At 34.7% G+C, this 25,240-nt stretch overlaps 2 protein-coding genes across 3 annotated transcripts in view; one reads left to right on the forward strand and one right to left on the reverse strand.

Annotated features, from left to right (window-relative positions):
- Positions 1 to 18,335, forward strand: part of LOC123552337 (glycoprotein-N-acetylgalactosamine 3-beta-galactosyltransferase 1-like) — a 34,640-nt gene extending 16,305 nt beyond the window's left edge. For both annotated transcript variants that reach the window (XM_045341928.2, XM_045341936.2), the window contains exons 4-5: positions 13,916 to 14,577; positions 15,928 to 18,335. In XM_045341928.2, coding sequence (XP_045197863.2) covers positions 13,916 to 14,577; positions 15,928 to 16,071 — 806 coding nt within the window. In that variant the 3' untranslated portion in view covers positions 16,072 to 18,335. The remainder of the gene's footprint in view (positions 1 to 13,915; positions 14,578 to 15,927) is intronic.
- Positions 18,336 to 18,480: 145 nt separating this feature from the next.
- LOC123561392 (ALX homeobox protein 1-like) lies at positions 18,481 to 24,193 on the reverse strand. Its single transcript, XM_045353737.2, has 5 exons — positions 23,904 to 24,193; positions 23,380 to 23,650; positions 22,977 to 23,126; positions 22,662 to 22,707; positions 18,481 to 21,969 (listed from the first exon to the last, which is right to left on the reverse strand). The coding sequence occupies exons 1-5, from the start codon at positions 23,974 to 23,976 to the stop codon at positions 21,481 to 21,483; spliced, it is 1,029 nt and encodes a 342-aa protein (XP_045209672.2). The 5' UTR covers positions 23,977 to 24,193; the 3' UTR covers positions 18,481 to 21,480.
- Positions 24,194 to 25,240: the final 1,047 nt, after the last annotated feature.

Below are 25,240 nucleotides of genomic sequence, written 5' to 3' on the forward strand. Positions count from 1 at the left end.
TAAAGCGAGCCATTTAAGCTTGTATTTTCAAAGGAACGTTGTTTCAAATAATAATTAGGGTTATTGCTCAAAAATAACCAGGTTTATTTTAGCGACGGTTATTCGTTTTGATTAGATATTAATCGTACAGAAGTTAAATAAATAAATAAGTAAATAAATAAATGAAATATAATTTACTATAAGAATAGCACTCCAGCTTTAGCGAATACGGCGGAAACTGCCGATGATTACCGAATTTGTCGTCATTATCAATAATGACGTCATAAGCACCCTCTTTTCACGAGGAAGCCAATGCCTGACTAGCAAAATTCTGACAAAAAACTTTATCCGATTTAATCGCTGAAATGAGGGAGAAACTTGTTAAGAAAAGAACGGCAAATGATAAACAAGTGCCTAGTACTTCTCAGAGCAAACGATTGAAGACGGATGAGGCAGTCCGACAGAAAATTCTGAAGTTTTAGCTGAACATGTCAGATTGTTGGTTACACAAGATTCGGTGCATACAGGTAATGTTGATTGCAACGTTATAGATTGTGATTCTTTGCTAAATAAACTCACAGTTAGTTCTAGTAATAGAATGTCAGGGTGTGGTGGTGATAGTCTGCCTTCTGTGCCAACAGATGCCTATTCTGCTTTATTGACCGGCCAAGCGGGTATCGAACCTATGAAATCGCTCTCGGACGACATGCCTATACATAGACCAATACTGTAAAGCATCAAACTCGCAAATATGGCGGGCGGAATATATAAAGCTGTATTGAGCTGTAGGTCATGCTTTAAATTTCAATTGCTGCACTGTAAGTATTCTGGGAAAGGAAGTGATTAATGAATTCATAGGTCTAATAGAAAATTGAATCGTGACAGTGAGGCGATGATTCGTACTCTTAATATCGATATCCAAATGCCTTTAGTAATTAGTATAGAATCTAGTTTAATAATAATTTATTGTATTTGTTATCAAGGCATACAAACAACAATATGAACATGATAATCTTAAGGAGGATAATTAATTATTTATACAAATGGATTGGGCCAAAAATTATGTCAACATTTTTACAATTAATCACTTTCATTTCAGTTTGCTTAGCCACGTCTGAAAAAAGGCGTTATCGTACATTAGTGATTCACATTAAAATAAACTGTAAGTTCCATATATTGCTCTATAGGAAACGAAATAGATATTATAATTTGCTGTAGGTGGTACATTTATCTCGTGAACAGAAACTGTCTTCAGCATGTTCTGCATCAAACCTATAGAAAAACAGTTAGCTTCTATTAAAATTATGAATGAACCTATTGCATAGAGCTTTTAGCACAATGTAAAGTCACGTTCGTTTTATCTCGGATGCTCACGAAAGAAAAAGCACACAAGAATAGATATGAATATATCTCCTCAAATATTTTTGCTTTCAAATGTGGTAATTTGATGTTACAACCTTGTAAAAATATAACTTATAGCGCTAATAGACTTAGAGCTATATAGTTGGCCTATGAATATGCGTTACTTATTCACTGTTATTCAGTACTGGTACATGACGGCGATAGAAATGCGCCGTGACGTAATAAAGCTGTGACATCACCAATGGAGAAAAGCAAATCGATAATATAGGTCAGAGGGTGACTTTCTTCAGGTAGTGCGAAGTCTCATAACATGACATATAGCGTATAACACAAAAACAAGCATAAGAATAAATGTTCTATTTGGAAATATTTTTCTTTTCGCCCTTAAATCTTCATTGTGCTGGTACATCTTATCTGAAAGACCAAAGTACCTCAGTTAGATTCTACGCCTATTTTAAATAGTTGACTCTAAATAAGTGACAGCTCATCTCTGTGAATAATTTTTCAGCAATGAACTTTGAACTATGATTAGATACAGATCATCAGTTCATTAAAGCAAGTTATTTTATTATGGTCGACCGCCAGCACCTGCAGCAACACACAAACACCACTTAAGGAACGGCAGTAGTTAAATACACGTATTAGTAAAACATTCTTAGCTCGAAAGCAGATTCGTACCTTGCATCGTACGTGCTATAATCTCTATAGCACATCTTAAACGTATAGTAATAGGTATTTTAAAGAATTGCCCCTGTAATTGAATTCCTTTTCAAACTGAGGGCGCAGCACTCGATGTATTTCCATAATTAGAAATTTGGGTGATCAGTGTCGCGCATCCCGCACCAGCTTATCCTTATCGCATATTTTTTTTTTAAATATATTTTAATAAACTCGACATTGTATGTATGGATTATTTTTCAAATTAAAATCAATATCCTTCACTGGAATTATTGCAAGGCCACTTCCGATTATATAATAATCACAATAAAATGAAAGACGAACTAGTTCCTACACAACATTTTGCAGTAATTTGATGGAGCTACAACTTTTAAAAAATGAAATACCTGACTTTAATGTGGCTGGTGGTTTTTGTCCAATGATAAATGTCATCTAAGCTTTTGGACCAAATAATGGTCTTATTGTGAAGATGTTATCATTCGGAAGACAGTCATTTTAGCATGACATAAAACATAAAGAAATCAATCAAGTCGATCAAAGATTAATATTTGTTCCCATTTAATAGGACTTACTTGACACAATAACCGATACTTAGTATTTAAAATATCTACACGGTAACCATATTTAAGGCTTGAAGCAATGATATTTAGGTTAATCGTGCATCAATTTCGGATCGATAGCTATTTGATTTGAATTTTCGGGTGAATAATTTTAAAATTTATCGTAGTGACAAAAATGAAAAACGGATAAGCGGGCAGGCGCATGTGTTGATAATTTAATTCGTTAATTTTATAGACTGAATATTATATGCGTTTACGGATTGATTTCTCCATGGGTAGTTCATAGTTGTTATTTATGTAATGTACTGTAAGGGATTTCAATCTCAGTAGAAGTCAGTGCCTTGGTTGATTTACCGTGTATGTACACAACCGCAAGTTTGTCCGTAAAGGTAGGGACGTTCAAGTTTGTCCGTTATAGTGCGATCAATTCGTAACAGAAAATGCCAAAATACTTCAGAAAATGGGAAAAGCACCAAAATTGGCACAGCTATTTATTAAAGCATTAAAAACATTTTTTTCATGGGACCCATTTGATATCTGTCAAGATGGCCGATATGGCGGCCATTTTCCAAAATGGCCGCCAAAACTCAATATTTACCTTAGTAGATTCTAATGAAAGGTCATTATATTTACATTCACCCCCAAAATGCACTAAATATAAATGTATATAATAACATAAATCCTAAATTTGCATCAAATGCAAAAATAACAATTCAAATGATATTAGTTTCTTTCTGTTTCCATGGTAACGGCAAAAATCTAACCTTTAAAACTTAGTTTAATATTATCATTGTGTAGTTTTCATATTTTAAAGAATATTTTGTTTTAATTTATATTATTTCACTTGAATTCCCTCCACAGCAGCATATTGAAACATTGTTGTTATTCCCTTACCAGTATTAGCCAGATGGGGCTTATGGGTTGCCCCTGTATGCAATACGTCAGCCATGCAGAGTGGGATACTGCAATAACTTTGAAACTACAGCAGAATTTTCATGATACTTGGTACATGGATAGATGGCAATGCAGAGAAGCCAATGCCATTTAAATGTATTCCTATGGAAACAAATGTTGTTGCTATGGCAACAAATAGTGCACGAATATGACACAAAGTGTCATCCTGCATTTCTTCAAAACAAGGAGAGATTGTTTCTTGAGAAATTTTACATAGACAGAGGGACAAATTGAGATCATGCTTGTTATCTTATTTTCTCCTCTTGTACATGATTTTGTCCATCTGTATGTCGGTCCATCATTTGCAAATGGCGGATTCTTCAATAACTTCAAAATTGCAAATTCTAAAGACTTCTTTATGAAACCTTGTTTATAGATGGTAAGTAATATGGAGAATGTGAAGGTCAATTAACTTTGTTGCTATATAAAATTGTAGTTTCTTTGACACCAAGTACGACAACTATCCCTTTCAGTCTGGGACTTCGAAATGCAAGAATAGATTATAGCGACGGGCTAGTAGGATCAAATGAAACAATGTTCCTTATTATGCAGTCACAATGTCTGCGTAATAAATTGCTAATTGTAACAAAGAAGAGTAAGGCTGAAAATATAAAAGTTGCTTTCATGGACAACACTTAGTAACTATTCTGTGAAATATATTACTCTGAACAGTGAGCTGAAATCTGAAATAAGGTACATGTCAGATACTCTTGTCAGTATACACAAGCACGAGATTGTCGACAACTTTAGTTAACTTGCATAAGGCAGTGCAGAGCATTTCAGCACGTTTGACAATTACGTCTTCCTCGACAGACTTTATCGAGGTTGCAAATGCACTTGAGGAGCTATTGGTACGAGACTCGGGTACTTGAGACAAAAACTATTGGAAAGGTTCCAATATATCAAAGATCTCTCTGGTCAGCCTTATTTATCTTGACTAGGAATTTTAGGAAAGTGATAGAACACCCAACACCTATATGTGCCCGACCTAATTGGCAACCTTTTTTAGTATGTTCAAGAGGTGTAGCAGACGATGCAGGAATGCACATTATAGCCCTAATCTATATGTGAACAGATGGTTAATCAAGCTACTTGACATGTTTGCTGTAAAGAAGAGTATCGAAAGCCTCCATTTTACCCCAGAAATATAAATACGAACAGTTTGCTTGTAGGAAGGTGTAGAAAATGCATTTAAAAGCTTGATTCCCCGGGTAACGCGAGCTGTACTGGTTAGTTTTGTTGACAAGACAGTGTATTCTTACATTGGACTATTTAACTGGAAGTACAAATGGTAAATAATAATATTTGTCATCTTAAAACTAGTAATTTAAATTGGTACTAAAATTGTGTTTCGAATGTACCTGTGCTCATTAGAAAAATCCTCAAGTACTCACATTTAATTTAATTTTAATTTCAGTAAAATGTCCAGAAATAGATATTAGAGCACATATTTCTTGTAGAAATGATAGATTCTGCTCTTAATCTATACCCCCGTTACACTCAGCCACGTTCCCACTACGTCGTAAAAACTAACAGACGCAGTAAGAACTTGTACAATGTAGAAGAAATACAGACGACTCCGATAAGAACATGATAATTAATATTATGGTCTATATGAGTGTAAAAGAACGCAGTCGAATTTTGGACATGTTCAAAACAAATGTAGTGAGAACGCGGTCTTAATCAGGAAGCAGGAAAGACGTAGTAATGATTAATTAAAACCTAGTAGGACATAGTACAAGCGTGGTGCGGACGGGAAAGGCTGCATGGCGTGCTCACTGCGCTGTCTTTGGGTTATCATTGCGTTCTTGCTACGTCAATGGAGTTCTTACTACAACTTATCTACGCTTTTGTGCTATGACCATGCTACGTGCATGCCACATTGTAGTATTTCCGCATAAGGTTATTAATACGTTCTTTCGTTCTTAACACATCTATGCACGTTTGCAGCACGTTCTCGCCATGATTGGTTCAGATTCTGAAATTAAGTATGATACTGGATCCAATTCCCAATCACTTCGTTTTCAATCAGCAATGGGTATCGAACCTCATCAGGAATTGCCACATAATCATGGACTCAGCAGCACTGGCAGCTTGTAGTGGACTTTTGGACCTCCGTATATCCTTCATACTGCTTTTGCTTATTCCACCACAGTCTCTCTATAAGACTGCTCTTTTTTCTTCATTGGGGCGTTGGGGTGGGTTGAGGGTCGTCGTTTATTGTAATTTATGATTGTTGAGTGTAGATGCGGACACAATTATGTCAATATAACTTGCAGAAGGAATGGAAAAAAAGAGGCGCATGGCGTAGTATTTATAAGTAGCCGACGAATGCAGTGAAAAGGTGATAAGCGCATGGTTAAAGCATGGTAAGCGAGAGGTGCAATCTGACTGATCGTACTAAGAATGTAGTAAGAACACACTGGACGTGAAGAAGGGCGTGGTAAGAAAATTAGTGTGAACGTGTTAGACGCCGTGAGAACCTGGCAAGGATGTTAAATGCGCGCAGTATGAACTTTAGAACTGCACATTTTTCGAGTTTGATCCCCGTCCCCACCGCGTCAAAATTTTCAGGAAGCAGTATGAACTTCATGGTCTTTGACTGAGAGTGATCAGGGCATTAGTGACTGTACATTATATGCTTATGACATTAAACTATAAAACCATTGTTATGGCACAATGTGCTACAATTTGACAAAAACAGAATATTACAGTGACATGCAAATGTAAATTTGATTACGCTGATCAACCGGCAATGACTTTTTCCCAAAGAAATCATGATGATCTGACAGGCCAGGGATGTTCACGTGGTCTATCACACTAACATAATTAATGAATTATAAAGTTTTATTAAGTGTCATTAGTTCTCTTAGTGTAAATAAATTGAAATGAATACAGTAACACTTACAAATTCTGAGTCACGAAAACTAATGACAAAGTGAAACACATGTCATTTATTCACTAATTCACATTTCAGACTAAAACTTTGTTTGCTCAAACTCTGATAATTCGAACACCATTCTTCAATTAATCTATCGTCAGGTCCCAAACAAGTTCCTTTATAATATATTTTTCGATCACTCATACTACCGATAATTCGAATAAATTTAGTCGGTCCTGATGGGTTCCAGTTACCGAAGTTCGAATGTATTTATAATTAATTAATTTACAATTGTTGTAAAGTTCTGCACAGGACTGTTGCCATTTTAAACATTCTTGATATGCCAATTACCATTATATACTTAATTTTGATTCATATAAATGCATTATGACTTTTCTTCTGCTTAATAGCACATTTTATCCAAGGGAGACAACTTTTTTCAATTTTGTTGGAAGAGCGGTATTTTTGTTAATATATATGTTTGGATTTATTCAGGCAGGTAGTTTTAGCTTATAATACTGATGACTGTAAGTGTCAATAGAAATTTTATATACAATATTATGTATTTTTGAAAATATATACATATATGGCGGCCATCTTGGATTTTTCGGCCATATTGGATTTTTCGGAGTGGGTCTCATGCTCATTTTTAGTATTTTGCCCTAAAGTAGTTATGTACCAAGTTTCATGCTTTTCCCATTTTCTGAAGTATTTTTACACCATTTTACTGTACTATTAGTAATTATGTACTCAAACGCCATTCTGTCCACAAAAGGAGTACCGCCAGTCTGTCTATTCAGTGCCAGGGTTATATCAAGTAGTAAATTAAATGTAGTCAAACGCAAGCTTGTCCGTGTAAGTTATAAGGTATACACATGTCTGTTGGTATGTGTAAGTGGTGCGGTATACAAATGCCAGTAGGTCCGTGTAAGTAATCAGGGCGTGTCCATCCCCGTGTATAGAATCAGTTTTGTCCGTTTAAGTGCAAAATTGTCCGTGTAATAATATATGTACACAAATGTCTGTTGGTATGTGCAAGTTGTGCGGTATACAAATGCCAGCATGTCCGTGTCAGTAATCAGGGTGTGTCCGTGTCCGTAATCAGGGCGTGTCTGTGTCCGTGTTTATACTAGCATCATTTTGTCCGTTTAAGTGCAGAATTGTCAGTGTAAGTAATAATGTACACAAATGTCTGTTTGTAAGTGCAAGTTGTACGGTATACAAATGCCAGCATGTCCGTGTCCGTAATCAGGGTGTGTCCGTGTCCATGTTTATACTACCATCAGTTTGTCTGTTTGTGTGCAAACTTGTCCGTGTAAGTAATAATGTATACAATATCTGTTGGTATGTGTAAGTTGGGCGGTAAACAAATGCCAGCTTGTCCGTGTCAGTGATCAGGGCGTGTCCGTGTTTATACTAGCATCAGTTTGTCTGTTTAAGTGCAAACTTGTCCGTGTAAGTAATAATGTATACAAATGTCTGTTGGTATGTGTAAGTTGTGCGGTATACAAATGCCAGCATGTCCGTGTCAGTATTCAGGGCGTGTCCGTGTCCGTGTTTATATTATCATCAGTTGGTCCGTCAAAGTGCAAGCTTGTCCGTGTAAGTAATAATGTATACAAATGTCAGTTGGTATGTGTAAGTTATCAGGGCGTGTCCGTGCCTGTGTATATACTAGCATCAGTTTGTCCATTTAAATGCAAACTTGTCCGTGTAAGTAATAATGTATCCGAGAAAGTTACTGTTCTGGGCGTGTCCATGTATATATCCTCGGCGTGTCAGGGCATTATCAGTTGTGTATAAAAGTGTACATGTCAGTTGTGTATGAAGTTATGTATATCCGTGTGTTGGTTTACGCGGTAAGGTTTTTGTAAACTCGTGTGTAGGAAAACTAGGTTTACGGTGTAATGTTATGTTAACCCGTGTGTTGGTTTTCGGTGTAAAGTTGTGTAAAGTTATGTAAACCCGTGTTGTGGTATATGATGTGAAGTTGTGCTAAGTTATGTAAACTCGTGTGTTGGTTTACTTGTGTTTCTGCCGGTCCGTTTAAGAGCGTGAACAAGGTTTTGCCTATGGAAGTGTTCCTGATTCCTAGTTTGACGGTTATGCTGGGTAATGTTATTACTTTAAACATTCAATTCGAAACTGTCAGGTTACACATGCTCCTACAACAGACCTCCTTGGTACCACAATGGTCCTCTCCTTGTGTAACGTCTCACGTGTCCATTGATAAACTTCGCCGTACAAATGGAATAGGGCATAAGGAAATAGTTCAGAACAGTCGTAACAGGATTCTCAAAATTGACATTTCTTATAAAGTGATAGAATTTCGCGCAGATGTATCCATTCGTCTAACTCCGGCCTTGATTTTTTTTCACTTGATAAACTTTGCGTCGCACTTCGACTCGACGAGAGAACTTAGGCTAGAATTTGGCGGAAATTTACTCGAGAAAATTTTGTGGCGGAAATTCTAGCTTAGAGTTGCATGTATTTTCCAGCTATCCGAAATTCATTAAAACTGATAATCTTAGTAAATCTTTTACCATTAAACGTGTTCAAGTGAACGTATTTTAAGCCTCCCCTGTTACTGCGTACAACAAAATTTTAAAATACGATCTTACAGGGCCTCGAGGTTCGCTCGTGCATATTTTGGTGTCTCTCGAGTAATCCTTGTTGTTTGGCTAATGTTTTGGGGGGCCCTGCAGCCGGTTGGTGCATACTAGTGTAGCACGTTGTGCATGTGTAGCACGTTAGTGCGTGTGTAACACATTAGTGTGTGGTGTAGCACGTTAGTGCGTGGTGTAGCACGTAAGTGCATGGTGTAGCACGTTAGTGCATGGTGTAGCACGTCAGTGCATGTGTAGCACGTTAGTGCGTGGTGTAGCACGTCCGTGCATGTGTAGCACGTTAGTGCATGGTGTAGCACGTTAGTGCATGGTGTTAGCGCGTCCGTACATGGTGTAGCACGGTAGTGCATGGTGTAACAAATCTTGCGTGTTGTGTAACACTTTAATAACTTACCATATTAGTCCCACTGGTCAAGCAAATCAGGGGATGGCTTAAAATAGTTTTTATTCTTCGTTTGTCACATAACACCTTAAGCTTGAGTTCCGCTACGCGCCAGTCAATGTGCTTAGTTTGTGTTTCTATCGCGACTTCAGAATTACTTAGCGGCCACATATCTCCACAACGACAGTAGGACAAGTTATAGGAAGCTTTACGCAATACAGGGACAGACGTTTAATTTGAAAACAGTGTTCTAAGGACTTGATCTATCTGTCGCCAATATGGTCCCGCGGAGATCTGATCTATCTGTCGCCTATATGGTACCGCGGAGGATCTGATCTAACTGTCACCTATTTGGTACCGCAGAAGATCTATCTATTGAAATAAGCATATTGACACTGACTGTTTAAATAAGTGACAATTCATAGTGCTAGTTGTAATAAATTTATCACTGTGTGGGCATTTGCCCGATATGAATAAGATGATAATAATAATAATAATAATAACATGATGTCTTTAATTGAAGTAAAGTTGTGTGTTTTTTAATTATTGTTGGGAGACCTAATCTTCCGTTTGGTATGAGATTCCCCCAAATGTACATGAATGGCCACCATAAACAATTATTACGCAAAGCAACCAAGCTGTTCGGGAATCGAACCAAGTGTGTTGGATTATGGTAACCGGAGTCTAAAATAATTAGGTTATTGCTCAAAAATAACCAGGTTTATTTTAGCGACGGTTATTCGTTTTGATTAGATATTAATCGTACAGAAGTTAAATAAATAAATAAGTAAATAAATAAATGAAATATAATTTACTATAAGAATAGCACTCCAGCTTTAGCGAATACGGCGGAAACTGCCGATGATTACCGAATTTGTCGTCATTATCAATAATGACGTCATAAGCACCCTCTTTTCACGAGGAAGCCAATGCCTGACTAGCAAAATTCCCACCACCACACCCTATTATTACATTTGTATCTATAACGCTATTTTGTTGTTTGTGAATATCGAAAACCTCATTTATATATGTATGTTGCTAATTTTGAGTTTTACTAGAGTACTGCGGAGGTTTTATCTGCATTTCAGTGCCAAGATGAATTCAAGCGGTCTAAGTACTTCACGGCTTCCCTCGCAGAGGAATCAAGCTCCGGAGAATAAGCATTACACAAGTCAAGGGCTTAAAATTAATGGAGGACAAGAGTATCAACAAACGTAGTGGAACGTTCTATCTGTACATCATGTATAAATGAATCACGAGGAGTGAACGAAGTTCTCTATTCTATTTACACAGTCGCTAAGTGAAGGGTTCAAGCCCAGCGGAAATTCTAGCTTTAGAGTTGCATGTATTTTCCAGCTATTCGAAATTCATTAAAACTGATAATCTTAGTAAATCTTTTACCATTAAACGTGTTCAAGTGAACGTATTTTAAGCCTCCCCTGTTACTGCGTACAACAAAATTTTAAAATACGATCTTACAGGGCCTCGAGGTTCGCTCGTGCATATTTTGGTGTCTCTCGAGTAATCCTTGTTGTTTGGCTAATGTTTTGGGGGGCCCTGCAGCCGGTTGGTGCATACTAGTGTAGCACGTTGTGCATGTGTAGCACGTTAGTGCGTGGTGTAACACATTAGTGTGTGGTGTAGCACGTTAGTGCGTGGTGTAGCACGTAAGTGCATGGTGTAGCACGTTAGTGCATGGTGTAGCACGTCAGTGCATGTGTAGCACGTTAGTGCGTGGTGTAGCACGTCCGTGCATGTGTAGCACGTTAGTGCATGGTGTAGCACGTTAGCGCATGGTGTAGCGCGTCCGTACATGGTGTAGCACGTTAGTGCATGGTGTAGCACGTTAGTGCATGGTGTAGCGCGTCCGTACATGGTGTAGCACGGTAGTGCATGGTGTAACACGTCAGTGCATGTGTAGCACGTTAGTGCGTGGTGTAACACATTAGTGTGTGGTGTAGCACGTTAGTGCGTGGTGTAGCACGTAAGTGCATGGTGTAGCACGTTAGTGCATGGTGTAGCACGTCAGTGCATGTGTAGCACGTTAGTGCGTGGTGTAGCACGTCCGTGCATGTGTAGCACGTTAGTGCATGGTGTAGCACGTTAGCGCATGGTGTAGCGCGTCCGTACATGGTGTAGCACGGTAGTGCATGGTGTAACAAATCTTGCGTGTTGTGTAACACTTTAATAACTTACCATATTAGTCCACTGGGTCAAGCAAATCAGGGGATGGCTTAAAATAGTTTTTATTCTTCGTTTGTCACATAACACCTTAAGCTTGAGTTTCCGCTACGCGCCAGTCAGATGTGCTTAGTTGTGTTTCTATCGCGACTTCAGAATTACTTAGCGGCCACATATCTCCACAACGACAGTAGGACAAGTTATAGGAAGCTTTACGCAATACAGGGACAGACGTTTAATTTGAAAACAGTGTTCTAAGGACTTGATCTATCTGTCGCCAATATGGTCCCGCGGAGGATCTGATCTATCTGTCGCCTATATGGTACCGCGGAGGATCTGATCTATCTGTCACCTATTTGGTACCGCAGAAGATCTATCTATTGAAATAAGCATATTGACACTGACTGTTTAAATAAGTGACAATTCATAGTGCTAGTTGTAATAAATTTATCACTGTGTGGGCATTTGCCCGATATGAATAATGATGATAATAATAATAATAATAATAACATGATGTCTTTAATTGAAGTAAAGTTGTTGTGTTTTTAATTATTGTTGGGAGACCTAATCTTCCGTTTGGGTATGAGATTCCCCCAAATGTACATGAATGGCCACCATAAACAATTATTACGCAAAGCAGACCAAGCTGTTCGGGAATCGAACCAAGTGTGTTGGATTATGGTAACCGGAGTCTTAAAATAATGTTTATTTAATTTGATTTTAATAAAATTCACATAAATAGCTATAAGAAGTTATACCTGTGCTCACAAAGAACCATTCTTTAATTAATTAATATTACTTCATGCAATATACATATTATTTGTGTCGCTTAATATAAACAAGTATGGAAATATCTTTAATAATATCAATGTATCCAAATTAATATTTACCACAGTTACTTCGTATAATATTTATAGCAACTGTTAGAAAAAAAAATATAATGCACACTAATATCATGATTTCTATTATGTTATTTGTACAAATAAGGTGACATATAGCATAAACCTAACTTTGGTGGTTCTACCCAGGTGCCCGCTCGTGATGAAATAATGCACGGAGGGGCACCTGGGGTCTTCCTCCACCATTAAAGCTGGAAAGTCGCTATATGACCTATCATGTGTCAGTGCGACGTTAAATCCAAAACAAACAAAAAAAAACTAACTTTTGTAACGTTTTAAAAGTTTTGTTTGCTGCTCTTCATACATAAAATAGTATTCATTGTCACAGATGCTCTACTGACCCATCCGTCCGGGAAGGTTTATATTCCGCATTTTCTAATTTTTGAGTTAAAAAATAAGATGTTTTATTCTGTTATAACAATGTACCTGTAACTTTAACAGACCAGTAACTATTATTGGTAATTGTATTACTATTCATTTTATCTGAACATATATTTACACTTTGATGGTATTTCATGTCTGCCATATCTATCTACATGTATTTCATTAAAGGTATGCTAGACCATAATTCGTAGTTGAAAATATGAACAATTTTTACAAATGATTTATGTAAACATAGAAATAATCTGTTTATTTAACAGAACTATGAATTAGGCTTAAAACTAGTACATAGTTTATACATGCATTGCTAAACACTGTATAAATGTTTATTACCGCTAAGTTAATACATTTGATGAGCATTTTCTACATACCTAGTATTTTTAAATATTTCAGTGAAAGATGCGATTCGAATGTCTTTATATTGTTAATGAAGTAAGCTGACTTATAGGCCCATTTGGCTAGGTACTTTCTGTACTGCTGTTTATTGCTGTAATTGTAATATGGATACACATGCCACTATAATAATAAAAATCTATTTTATGTGATCTTTATCGTTGCTTTAGAATGAAATATATCTGGTATTTTAACAGTGAAAAATATCAAATATATTTTTCGCCGGTAAGAAACTAGAAAATGGATGAATTTAGTTATAACATGAAATAGAAAAGAAAACGTTTGTTTTACATGCAAAATATCTTTCACTCACGAACACCATATTTTACATTTTCACTCGTGGCTATGCCACTTACGAAAATATTTCATCTGGTGTTCACTCGTGAAAGATATTTCAGTCTTACACTGAAACAAACAAACATCCTTGAAAACTTACGTTATACTTGTACTGGATAAATATACTTCAAAATACATGGTAGCTTTAAGTGTTTATTGCCTTTGAGAAGCCATAATGCTCGGAAGCTTATACACAATACTTCTTAAAAATGCTTGTGGATACTTTTTGCGTAACATTTTATTCAGAATCAACGGCGAAAAGATAATCATATAGTTTGATAATGCTGTGGTTTATTTTTCAGCGGAATCAAACACAAATACTTCATCTATTAAAAACATTCGTTTGCTATGCTGGATAATGACAAGTCCGGAAAATTTAGAGAAAAGATCAAAGTACGTTCAAATGACATGGGCACCACGTTGTGATAAGCATTTATTCATAAGTTCAGAGACAAACGACACTTTTCCCACTGTCGGAATTTATACTTCAGAAGGCCGCAAACATCTTACGGAGAAAACAATGCAAGGGTTTGAATATGTCTATAAACACCATTTTAATGATGCTGATTGGTTCTTAAAAGCGGATGATGACGCTTACGTCATCGTCGAAAATCTGAAATACTTTTTATCCAGTCAAAACACAGAGGATCCAATTTATTTTGGTCACCATTTTAAAGTTATTGTCGAACAAGGCTATTTTAGCGGCGGTTCGGGTTTTGTTGTAAGCAAAGAAGCACTTAGGCGTTTTGGTCAAACTGGCAGCGATTCAAACTATTGTCGAAATCAGCATGGCGTAGCAGGGGATGCAAATTTTGGTAGATGTATGCAAAATTTAGGTGTCAAGATTGGAAACTCTACGGATAAGTACGGCAGAAATCGCTTCCACTGCTTTGATCCGGAAATGCATTTGAGAGGCAATTACCCTGCATGGTATTACACTTACGATGCAAACGGGGCAAGATCAGTAAGTGGATAAAAGCTTCATTAATTTCTTCGGTTTCATCTTAATTGCACTTAAATAATTCATTTAAAAATTCCAGTTAATTAAATGGTAAATGTAGACTTATAGAGCCGTTTCCAACCTTACAGGAGGTAAGTTAGGACGAGCACCTGCTCGAAAGTTACTTCTCAATCTGCATTTGAAAGAATTGATCTTTAACAGATCTCGACTAAACATCTGCAAGAAGAAATGATACGATTTAATCACATATGTGCATATACAATAAAAATAAGCGCTAATTGAACAGCAAAAGCAAAAAGGCGCCTTTGTAGAGTCTCATGAAGATGAATAAAACATACTTGACCATGCATTCACTTGAACAGATAACACCTGGTTCTAAAGATTGACAGGTTCATTTTTCGGTTTAAACAATTACATATCTGTCCACCCCATGAATGATAGACCGTATGCAAATAAAAACCACATATTGACCCTCTCCGTCAATCTTAGTCTTAATTAAATGAGCCGTGCCATGAGAAAACCAACATAATGGCTTTGCGACCAGCATGGATCCAGACCAGCCTGCGCATCCGCGCAGCCTGGTCAGGATCCATGCTGTTCGCTAACAGTTTCTCTAATTACTATAGGTTTTGAAAGCGAACAACATGGATCCTGACCAGACTGCGCGGATGCGCAGGCTGATCTGGATCCATGCTGGTCGCACAGCCACTATGTTTGTTTTCTCATGGCGCGGCTCAAATGTACAGGTTGGACTGAATTTTGTATTGATATAACTCGCAAGCTAATTGATTTTATAGAACAGAACTTGATCAGCTGTTACCAGAGATGCTACAATTCTAAAGCAGATTAATCAACATAGATTGTAAGATTGTAACATCACAATGAAAATATTGTCACGTATCTTTAATATCTATCTAGTGTAATTTATAAACTGTTACCAGAAGCATTCGTTTGTATTCATTTAGGTCATTTAATCCGGGAAACATACTTGTCGTTGTACATATATAAAGAATATATGGTATAAATCAACATTGCAACCCATACAAAGATCTAAACGTAATTGCAGTTGTTTGACACGTTCGTCTTCAGTTTTCGTAATATTTTGATTGAATATTAAACAATTTCTTGGCGGCTAAGTCCGCATACGACATAATCACTTTCACACACGTAGCTAAGCGTGTAATTTTAGATAGCTCTCGTTTCTGAGACAAGTTGAACGACCGGACATATTACATAAGTTGTAACAATCTTAAACAAGAAGCTAAGCTATAAATATATCTAAGATTCAGATTATACAATTGTTACCATGGCAACGCATATTTGAAATGATTTCTTCTGTTTTTGTCATTTCAGGGTACTGAAAGTATGAGCAAATACGCAATATCATTTCATTACGTGGCGAAGCAATTTCTCACAATACATAACCTTTTATATCATATGAAACCTTATGGGCTTGAAGCTGATGATCCTGAAGATATAAATCAAGACCATACATAAATTATTTTTATTGCATGTAATTTGGTTTGAAATAATTGTGCATATATCTGCCACAAATATGCCACAAACGTTTATTTTAAAACATATTATTAAATTATGGTCGATAAAATGTTTTCTATAAACCGTGTACATAGCCGTGTCCTATATTGGTTTGCTTTTGTCCGTCTGTGACATATAGTTTGATGATTGTGTAAATTTATTGATATTATTTGAAAGGCGCTTAACCATGACATGAAGTTGATTGACGGATAGATATGACAAGAATCTGATCTGACTTTTTGACAGTGTTTGTTTTACAAGTGAGGTCCCAAAACGCTACGGAAAAGAATGCTTACAATACTCTATTTCATTATTTATTTAGGGGGTGGGGGGGGGGGGGTCCGAGGGGATATTTAGCCATACTTTGCTACAAAACCAAAAAGGACGGGGTATATAACTAAAGGGAGCTTGATCTGGGATATTGTATTCAGTTTAACGCCGGATCACTGAAAACAACATCAAAGGTCAGGCTTCTATTATAATTACTCATAACTGTTACTGACAATTGATGGTAACGCATATATTTTATTCAACTACCGTACACCGAATACGTTGAGGAGATCAGATAATCTAAAGTTAAATTTCGCGTGTTTCACTAAAATTTGTATTACATATATTATCGTTTACTTCTGCTGTCGAGCCGTACTGAACCAAATAGCTTAGTTACCACTAGTAATGATACATCAAGGTGATTTTCGTTTGAATAGTAATATATCCCAAACAGTGATTTACCGCTGAATAAAATCAGTTTTTGGAGTTCAGATGCGGAGGATATCACGAGTTTCTAGATACTAAGTTTAATTAAGAGAAATTTATAATACAAAATACGCATTCAGTATATTACAGTATATTTCTTTTCAACGCTTAGATACTATCTAAATCAAACGCCAGGTAGACAAAGTACCGCACGGAGTGTGTTTTATGACATGTAAATAGAATAGGAAATACCTATTTGATAATCCCATTTCTGTTGATTTATTGCACCCATTCTTTTCAACATTGAAGATTATGAAAGTATTTAACCCTTATCATGCTGGATACGATTGATTCTGCATTTGCGACCAGTGCAGAACAAGATCAGCCTGCACATCCGTGCAGTTTGATCATGATCTGCACAGTTCGCTATTCAGCCAGTAAGCACCCCTTTTAACAGCTAACTGTGCTGTCCAAACTGGAAGATGGACAAGTTCATTATAGAAATTTAGCAGGGTAAGCTTAGGGATAATCACTGGATAATTGCTATTATTTGTTAATGTGGTGTTTAAAGTAATTGTTGACTTTTGAAATGTCTCTTATAATATTAGACGAAATGACCACATACATTGTGAAATTTTATTTTAAATTGAATATGATTTCGTGTTGTTTTATTTTATGAAAAATATTTGTATAAGATGAAATGATCACATACATTTTGAAATTTTGTTTTAAATTGAATATGATTTCGTGTTGTTTTATTTTATGAAATATATTTGTGTTAGATGAAATGACCACAAACATTGTGAAATTTTGTTTTAAATTGAATATGATTTCGTGTTGTTTTATTTTATGAAATATATTTGTATTCGATGAAATGACCACAAACATTGTGAAATTTTGTTTTAAATTGAATATGATTTCGTGTTGTTTTATTTTATGAAATATATTTGTGTTAGATGAAATGACCACAAACACAAACATTGTGAAATTTTATTTTAAATTGAATATGATTTCGTGTTGTTTTATTTTGTGAAATATATTGGTATTAGATGAAATGACCACAAACATTGTGAAGTTTTGTTTTAAATTGAATATGATTTCGTGTTGTTTTATTTTATGAAATAGATTTGTATTCGATGAAATGACCACAAACATTGTGAAATTTTGTTTTAAATTGAATATGATTTCGTGTTGTTTTATTTTATGAAATAGATTTGTATTCGATGAAATGACCACAAACATTGTGGAATTTTGTTTTAAATTGAAAATGATTTCGTGTTGTTTTATTTTATGAAATATATTTGTATTCGATGAAATGACCACAAACATTGTGAAATTTTGTTTTAAATTGAATATGATTTCATGTTGTTTTATTTTATGAAATATATTGGTATTAGATGAAATGACCACATAATTATATTGTGAAATTTTGATTTAAATTGAATATAATTGAACATGCTGTTTAATTTTATGAAATATATTTGTATTTGACTTAAGGATGATACACTAATAAACTAAGGAAAACATTATGGTTATAGTATGCATCATTATGACCAATACTTTTTAATTAATAACCAATTAATAGCTACGATGAAAATTCATAATAAGATGTTGCGAGTCTAATTACTAAACAATAAACGTTTTCAATGGACATATCTTTACAGATCGATACAAGACATTGGTTTTCCGTAATTAGAAAAGACGAACATAACATATCTCAGACAATCATTGATTTAGAAATATTAAAATTCATTTTTTGAACAGCAAAGAAGAAAAACTTTTAAAGCTTTGTATAAAATAATCAACTGTTGAACAATTATATTTAGAAGGACCTTTGTCATGTACAAGACAGTCCTACGCCCATCTTCCAACAATGGATACGTGTACGTGTAAATACATATATTTAAGTATTTGCAATAATTTGAAATAAGTTATAACAACAACAACAATATCAATGATGATGATGATAATAATAATAATGATAATAATAAAAATTAAATCCAATTTCCTACGTTCGAATAGGATATCAATTGGCTTTGCTTAACTTGGTTTAGTTAGGAAAAAACTTGTAGGTTCAGCTATTGCGTAGCTAATTTATTTTCAAATATTTGATGAATACTTTCAGACTATATCAAGTTGTTCTGTATACTTCGGAGATATATTTGGACGAGTACCCATACTAAAATATACATAGAGAGTCGATAGTATTTTCATCAAGAATTTCAAAAAGGTTGGTTACGAAGTAAATACTCTAGATTGTCATTATCCGCATTTCCATGAAGGCCCAAAATACATAATTGTGGCCAAAAAGTATCTTCAAAATCCACAAACATTTTTACAGCATGCTTTATATCTATACACCTTTTTAAACTGTATAACTTTAATTTGACTCTTACAAAATAGGAAAGAAATTCGCAAAAATTTATAACACAGGTAATTCAAACCGTTAGAATAACAGTGTAAAACACTGTTTATACGCAATAACGGTACATCTGTAGGTAACAGCGGACATGTATCAAAGACTGTAATATGATTGTATACAAAAGTCTGTATTCTTATTAATAATAATAACCACAAGTGGCTGAAAATAACATGCAACACGTGTACCACGTAATAAGATAGTGTTTAATTAAGCAGAAATAGCACTAAAGAGTGTAATTCCATTTGATTATAGTAAATAAAAGCATGCGGAAATGTAATTGGTACTCCTTTATTAGTTAGCTTTTCCGTTACACACGAATTAATTTTCTAATTATGTTTTAATAAAACACCTCAAAGATACCCAGTTTGATTAACTAGAAACCATTGAATACCATGTTCAATAAAATTTACAGCCTGTTACCTTTACTTAACAAAAGTTACATTTTCTATTACCAAATGTTGCTAAGTGTTTTCATTGCAATTAAAAAAAGTATAGTTTCTAGAATTGTAGAGATTGTTTGTTTCGATAAAGAAACAGCATGTCTATCATATACTTTCTTTCAGTATTGTCTTCTCTAAGTCATTCGTCAACCGATTGACAACGATTATTGCAACATGTTTCTCGTCTAATCGTAGACAGGCGAGTACACTTAAAGTTCTGCGGGGTATTGAATAGGATGATCGTAGGCTAAGATAAGACAAAAACTATCTGTAAAACACATCATAAGTTAATGGACTGTAAATGTAACAGAAATTGACAATTAAAAAGCAATTGTATGACAAACTGTTACAAAAACCATTCGTATATTAAAAACAATGATAAGAATTTCAATATTTTTAAACACATAAAGGCCTTTAGATTATTTGCTAGTTGCGGCAAAACTTAAAAGCTTTTTGCGTCATTTATTTGTATGAACAAACTGATGTTACCAGAGAAACTCACGCATTTTTTAAAATAACCGTTTGATCTCCTGTCAGTAAATGAAAAATCAAACATTTAAGCAACATATGTTAGTAAAATGAAATATCTCTATTATTGTCATAAATTGTATTTTTTACATTAAAATAGACTAACAAACATGCATTTTTTCGGGTAACACAGTGTCGAATAACGTACAGATTTATCTTTCTATAGGCTTAAAAGAATTTTAGACATGGGAATAAAACTAACAGTCCGCCTGTTTATTTACATATTACACTATATAATACAATAATAATATTCTCTATTTTGTGTTTAGTACGTTTCTCTGTGTTAGCTGGATGTTTTAGCTATTTTTAATCATAACTGACTGTCAACAGTCTAAAGTAGTAACAAAACATATATTTAACGAATCGGCCAATTTTATAATGAAATCAATGATGAATTTTTGTTCCATTGATGATATTGGATCAAAAACTAATTCTATCCAGATACCAGCCTGCGTCAGAAAGAACAGCCGTGGGGGGCAAATGGGGTCTTCATCAACCATAAATAGCAGCTAAAACTTGTTGTATGATCTATACTTGTGTCGGTATACCTTGAAAACGAACAAAACAAAAACAATGTGTGTATATGTTGATGAGAGGAAAGACACAGACAAAGCTGCTTAAATAAAATTTTAGTTCGAATGTAATCTAAACACTTGGAGAAGAAAAATCAAGTAACCAGGCATATCTCTACCTAGATGAGGCAGTGTTTCTTTCCAGGTACCGTCATAAAGAAATGGCGTAATTGTAAACTTGTAACTTGTACATGTAAGCAGAAATGTAAAACAGAAAACACAAAAAACCTGAAATATAAAAGTGAATTTATTTTTCCCAGTATATATATTATAGATATAGAAATATGTAAACAAAAGATAAAGCATATAAAGATGTAAATCAATGAATTTATATTAACATTAAAGATAAATATGATATCACGAGTTGATGAACTTTTTAATACGTATTTTTATGTAAGAATTGACTAGATTCGTAAATACTACTTTAAGACAAAATGTTCGTTTACTCTCTGCATTTTAAAAAATGATCCCATGCACTTAAGCAAACTAAAATAAATCTCTATTTAGCATTATGTGCATGCTAAAGTCAAATGAAATGTACTTTCCTAGTTTTTGTTGACATGCTTCACATAAAAATAGGCCGCTAGAAAACAGTCTTATAGTTTCACTGTTTTCACTTACTTTCAAACATGTAATGAAAACCTTTTTGGATATTTATTTCCATTTGAAAGAAAGAAACACACACATATAATATTGCAGTCTTTGTATTATTTTACCACCAGAACTGACCCGACCGAAGTCCAGTGGGCTTTTCTGTTATGTTTGATGCCTTTGTGTTTGTAACATTTGCTGTATTCTTATTTTGTGCACGATTTGATGTCTCTTCGCTGTCAGATTCATCTGTTAAAGACATTTTTGTGTTATTCTCGTGTTGTGCCGCTTGTTTCGCCAAAACATAATCGTCTATTGTTTGCATTGGTGGTTTGCCAATTGAATATGACATCAGATCTTGTCTAGGTAACATAAAAGTCATACTGCTATGCGGAAATGTTGAGTATAATGACGGCATTGGAGTTTGGAGACACTGAGGGTCGTACTCCTTAGATTGAGTATCTGCTAGCAACTGATGTTGCTGCTGCAACATCAAGCGATGATGAGACAAACCTATTGCTGCTGCGAATGGATTATGCAAAAATGACTGCCATTCGGTTTTAATCTTTTGATTCCTTTGCCATTTAGCCCGTCTGTTTTGAAACCAAACCTGAAATTCATATTTTATTTCGTCATGTAATGAAAGAAAAAGATATATATATATATATATACTGTTTATAGATATTGTTTTATGAGATATTGATATTAACAAACTTCAAAACCTGTGTAGAATTACATTTAAGCGCACAAAGAAAGTGTAATCTATTTACATCTGTTCAATTCATGTTATAACAATAGAATTGTAGAAAGTAATTACGATTTCAATATAGCAAATTGATATATGTCAACGTAGAGAGTGCACATACGTTAAGGAATTAAAACATGATAATGGACATGAATATCGGCAACTTCCGAGTGATTACGTATTCTCTGTATAAAACTTCGGACAAGTTCGGTATTTTCCGTCTGGTTGCTCGAATGAGTAACATTAGCAATCGGAAAATGCCGAGGTAGCATTCGGGGAATTTTGTAATGTCACGTAAATTGCCGATTGTTGTTACAGGTCCATTACGTCAAGTTGTTCACCTATATCAAATACTCTATGATATCGCTTGGACGTTATAAATTGAATTTCAATAAACACAGAAAGTCGAAATGTAACATATATATTTTGACACACATAAATTTGTATCTTCAAATTTTAGTTCGATAATATATTTGCTTAAGGTCTACGTAAATGAAACAAGACAGGAAAATGTTTTGATAATGGTTCAAAATTATTATAAAAGAAAAGAAACATACCTTGACTCTTGCGTGTGACAGACCGAGTCGCATTGCCAATTCATCTCTGCAAAATAAAAAATATTTTCATTTTAAAATATCAATGGTGCATAGAATTGTAACTTTACAGCAATATTTATAAAATACAAACTAAGTGTTTTAATGTGACAAAAGGATATATATATTTCACAACTAGTGATTAATTATACTATATGATACAATGCACTTCTTACTTCAACAGCATTTACTCATACCCTAGATTTCATATAAAAGTTTGGTGATGCATAATTTCAGGTTCTGTAAGAATACAGATTTTTGACAAAATGGAAAAAATACCTTGTCGCTTCTGTTGGATAGTAGTTCTTAAGAAAGCATTTCTCTAATTCTCCAAGTTGATTTTTTGTGAGGGACAATCGCTTTTGCTTGGGTGGAATTTTGCAGCTATTTGGACAAGTTTCTCCGGAGGAATTTCTGTGTTCTTGATACCTTGAATAATGTAAAATGTTAAAAATATAGTTGCAAAACATTTGATCTTTTTTAAATTCTTGAATCAGTCAACATTTTTTTTAAATCAATGCAAAAATATTTCGATAGTGAAAACAAACAGAAAGATTTATTTTTTGTTCATATTGATTTTTGAAATTATTTGAGTTCCACCTTCAGTAAATACTTCATATATAATGTAGGCAATACTTTCATTAACATGTTCACAACGACGTGAGAGACTACATTTACTTACCTAATATTGGTCGGCGGCCCATGCGGTGGACCATGTGGTGAGCTACAGGGCTTCGAACGGCATACAGCTGTGTTTGCGGTCTCATGAACTACATGGTTCAAATGTCGTGTGCTTGGTGATTCGTGCATTGTATGACCTGCATCTCTTATGCTTGCATGAAATGATGGAATTTTTAGCCGCCGGTTATCAATGTCTGATGATTCTTCATTCTTTAAAGCTACCGTCTTTTCTTCATTTAATTTTACAGCGTCATGTTTTACGTCTTTTAATGCTAAAATTAGAGGGAAACGCTTTCTGCTTATGAAACAAATTGACTAGAATCATATTTTCTATTTAGAAGTAAACAGTGATATCGGATCGAAATAAATTGAAAATGACACCGCAAACCCTTTTCTAATATTTAGAAATTTGATTTGTTGTAACGAATTAAAATTGTAAGTCGGAAAGTATTATCAGGATTGCATGTATACGAAATCAGATGCTCGAAGAGAATTAAACTAAAAAATATTGATCAAATGTTTTACCTGGTTGTTTTTCTTCACCATGATTTTGCCTAGCTCCGATGATCGAATCAATGCTGAAGAATTTACTGTTCATTTTGTAATTAACAAGCAAAAACAACAAAACGAATTGGACAATTAAAAATTATTCTGTTAGAATTAACACGAACTTATTCCTGATATCACTTATGTCTTCTCGTGTTAAATGCGTCGATGCATAATCAAATCAGTAGCTCATATGTTTGCTATACATATTCATATTGTTTCTCATATTGACAAACATTATTCAGCAAATTCTATACCGTTATATTATTAGAATTATTTCAACCAATAATGTCCTATCCACTACCAGTGACGAATCACTAATTCGATCAATAAAGGGGAGTACCTTAAAATAAAGCGATCACATTTTAGAGGCCGGTTTCTAATGATGAATCAATAAAAAACTTATCCCAACCCTCTGCAGCATTAACTTTCACAGTCCTGTAATATTGATAAATGCTAATGCAACAAATACCCAATAATGAGCCAGCGCGTAGAGATACAATGCTAATGTTATTTTCTTTTATTGATCACCGCCTTGAAAAGAAAAGAATCTTACAAACATGTAAAATACCATCTGTATACAAAAGCTTTATTTTTGTTTTGTTGCTAGTCGGTTTTAATGGCAAAACCTGTCGTTACAGCCTTTAGAAAAAAGTAAAGCATAGCAAACAAAGAGATTAATTACATCTAAAGTGAATGCTAAATTTTTGCATTTTTGATATATATATTTCTAAACTTTCTAAACATTTTCTTGTCTCTGTAGTGTGTTGTATACTTGATTAGCGATGTTAAAAAGCACCCATTCCTGTTACAACACTTTCTTATGAGCTCATACCATATTTACCTGGAGCTGACGATATTTATAAATTCACTACACATTATTCATTGCATATTTTTAAACAATGATAAAAGACCGATAGTGACTTCACACTTCAAACTTCACACTTCATACTTCACACTTCAGACTTCACACTTCACACTTCAAACCTCATTCTTCAGACTTCAGACTTCACACTTCACTGCACGCTTCCACGGGTATGAAACGTTGCCTGCGGCACAAAATGTGCCGCACTGAAATGAAGGCATCGCGCCTCCGGCGGCGCAGGCATTGCGCAGGATGTTTACAAAAATAACGAGCAAGGTGAGTAAAATTGAATGTTTTTGGTTATTGTCTTTTTACAGTAAAAACTTTTTAGAAATCGGGGAATGCAGCGGGATGAAGTTGTGTCTTGCCGACAAATCCATGCCCAATTTGTGAAGAAATATGTAATATTGTTATTTTGCGCGTGTTTTTCATCGGATACAGTAACGTGAAA

Source organism: Mercenaria mercenaria, chromosome 15, assembly GCF_021730395.1.
Source record: "Mercenaria mercenaria strain notata chromosome 15, MADL_Memer_1, whole genome shotgun sequence".
NCBI classification, from domain to species: Eukaryota; Metazoa; Mollusca; class Bivalvia; order Venerida; family Veneridae; genus Mercenaria; species Mercenaria mercenaria.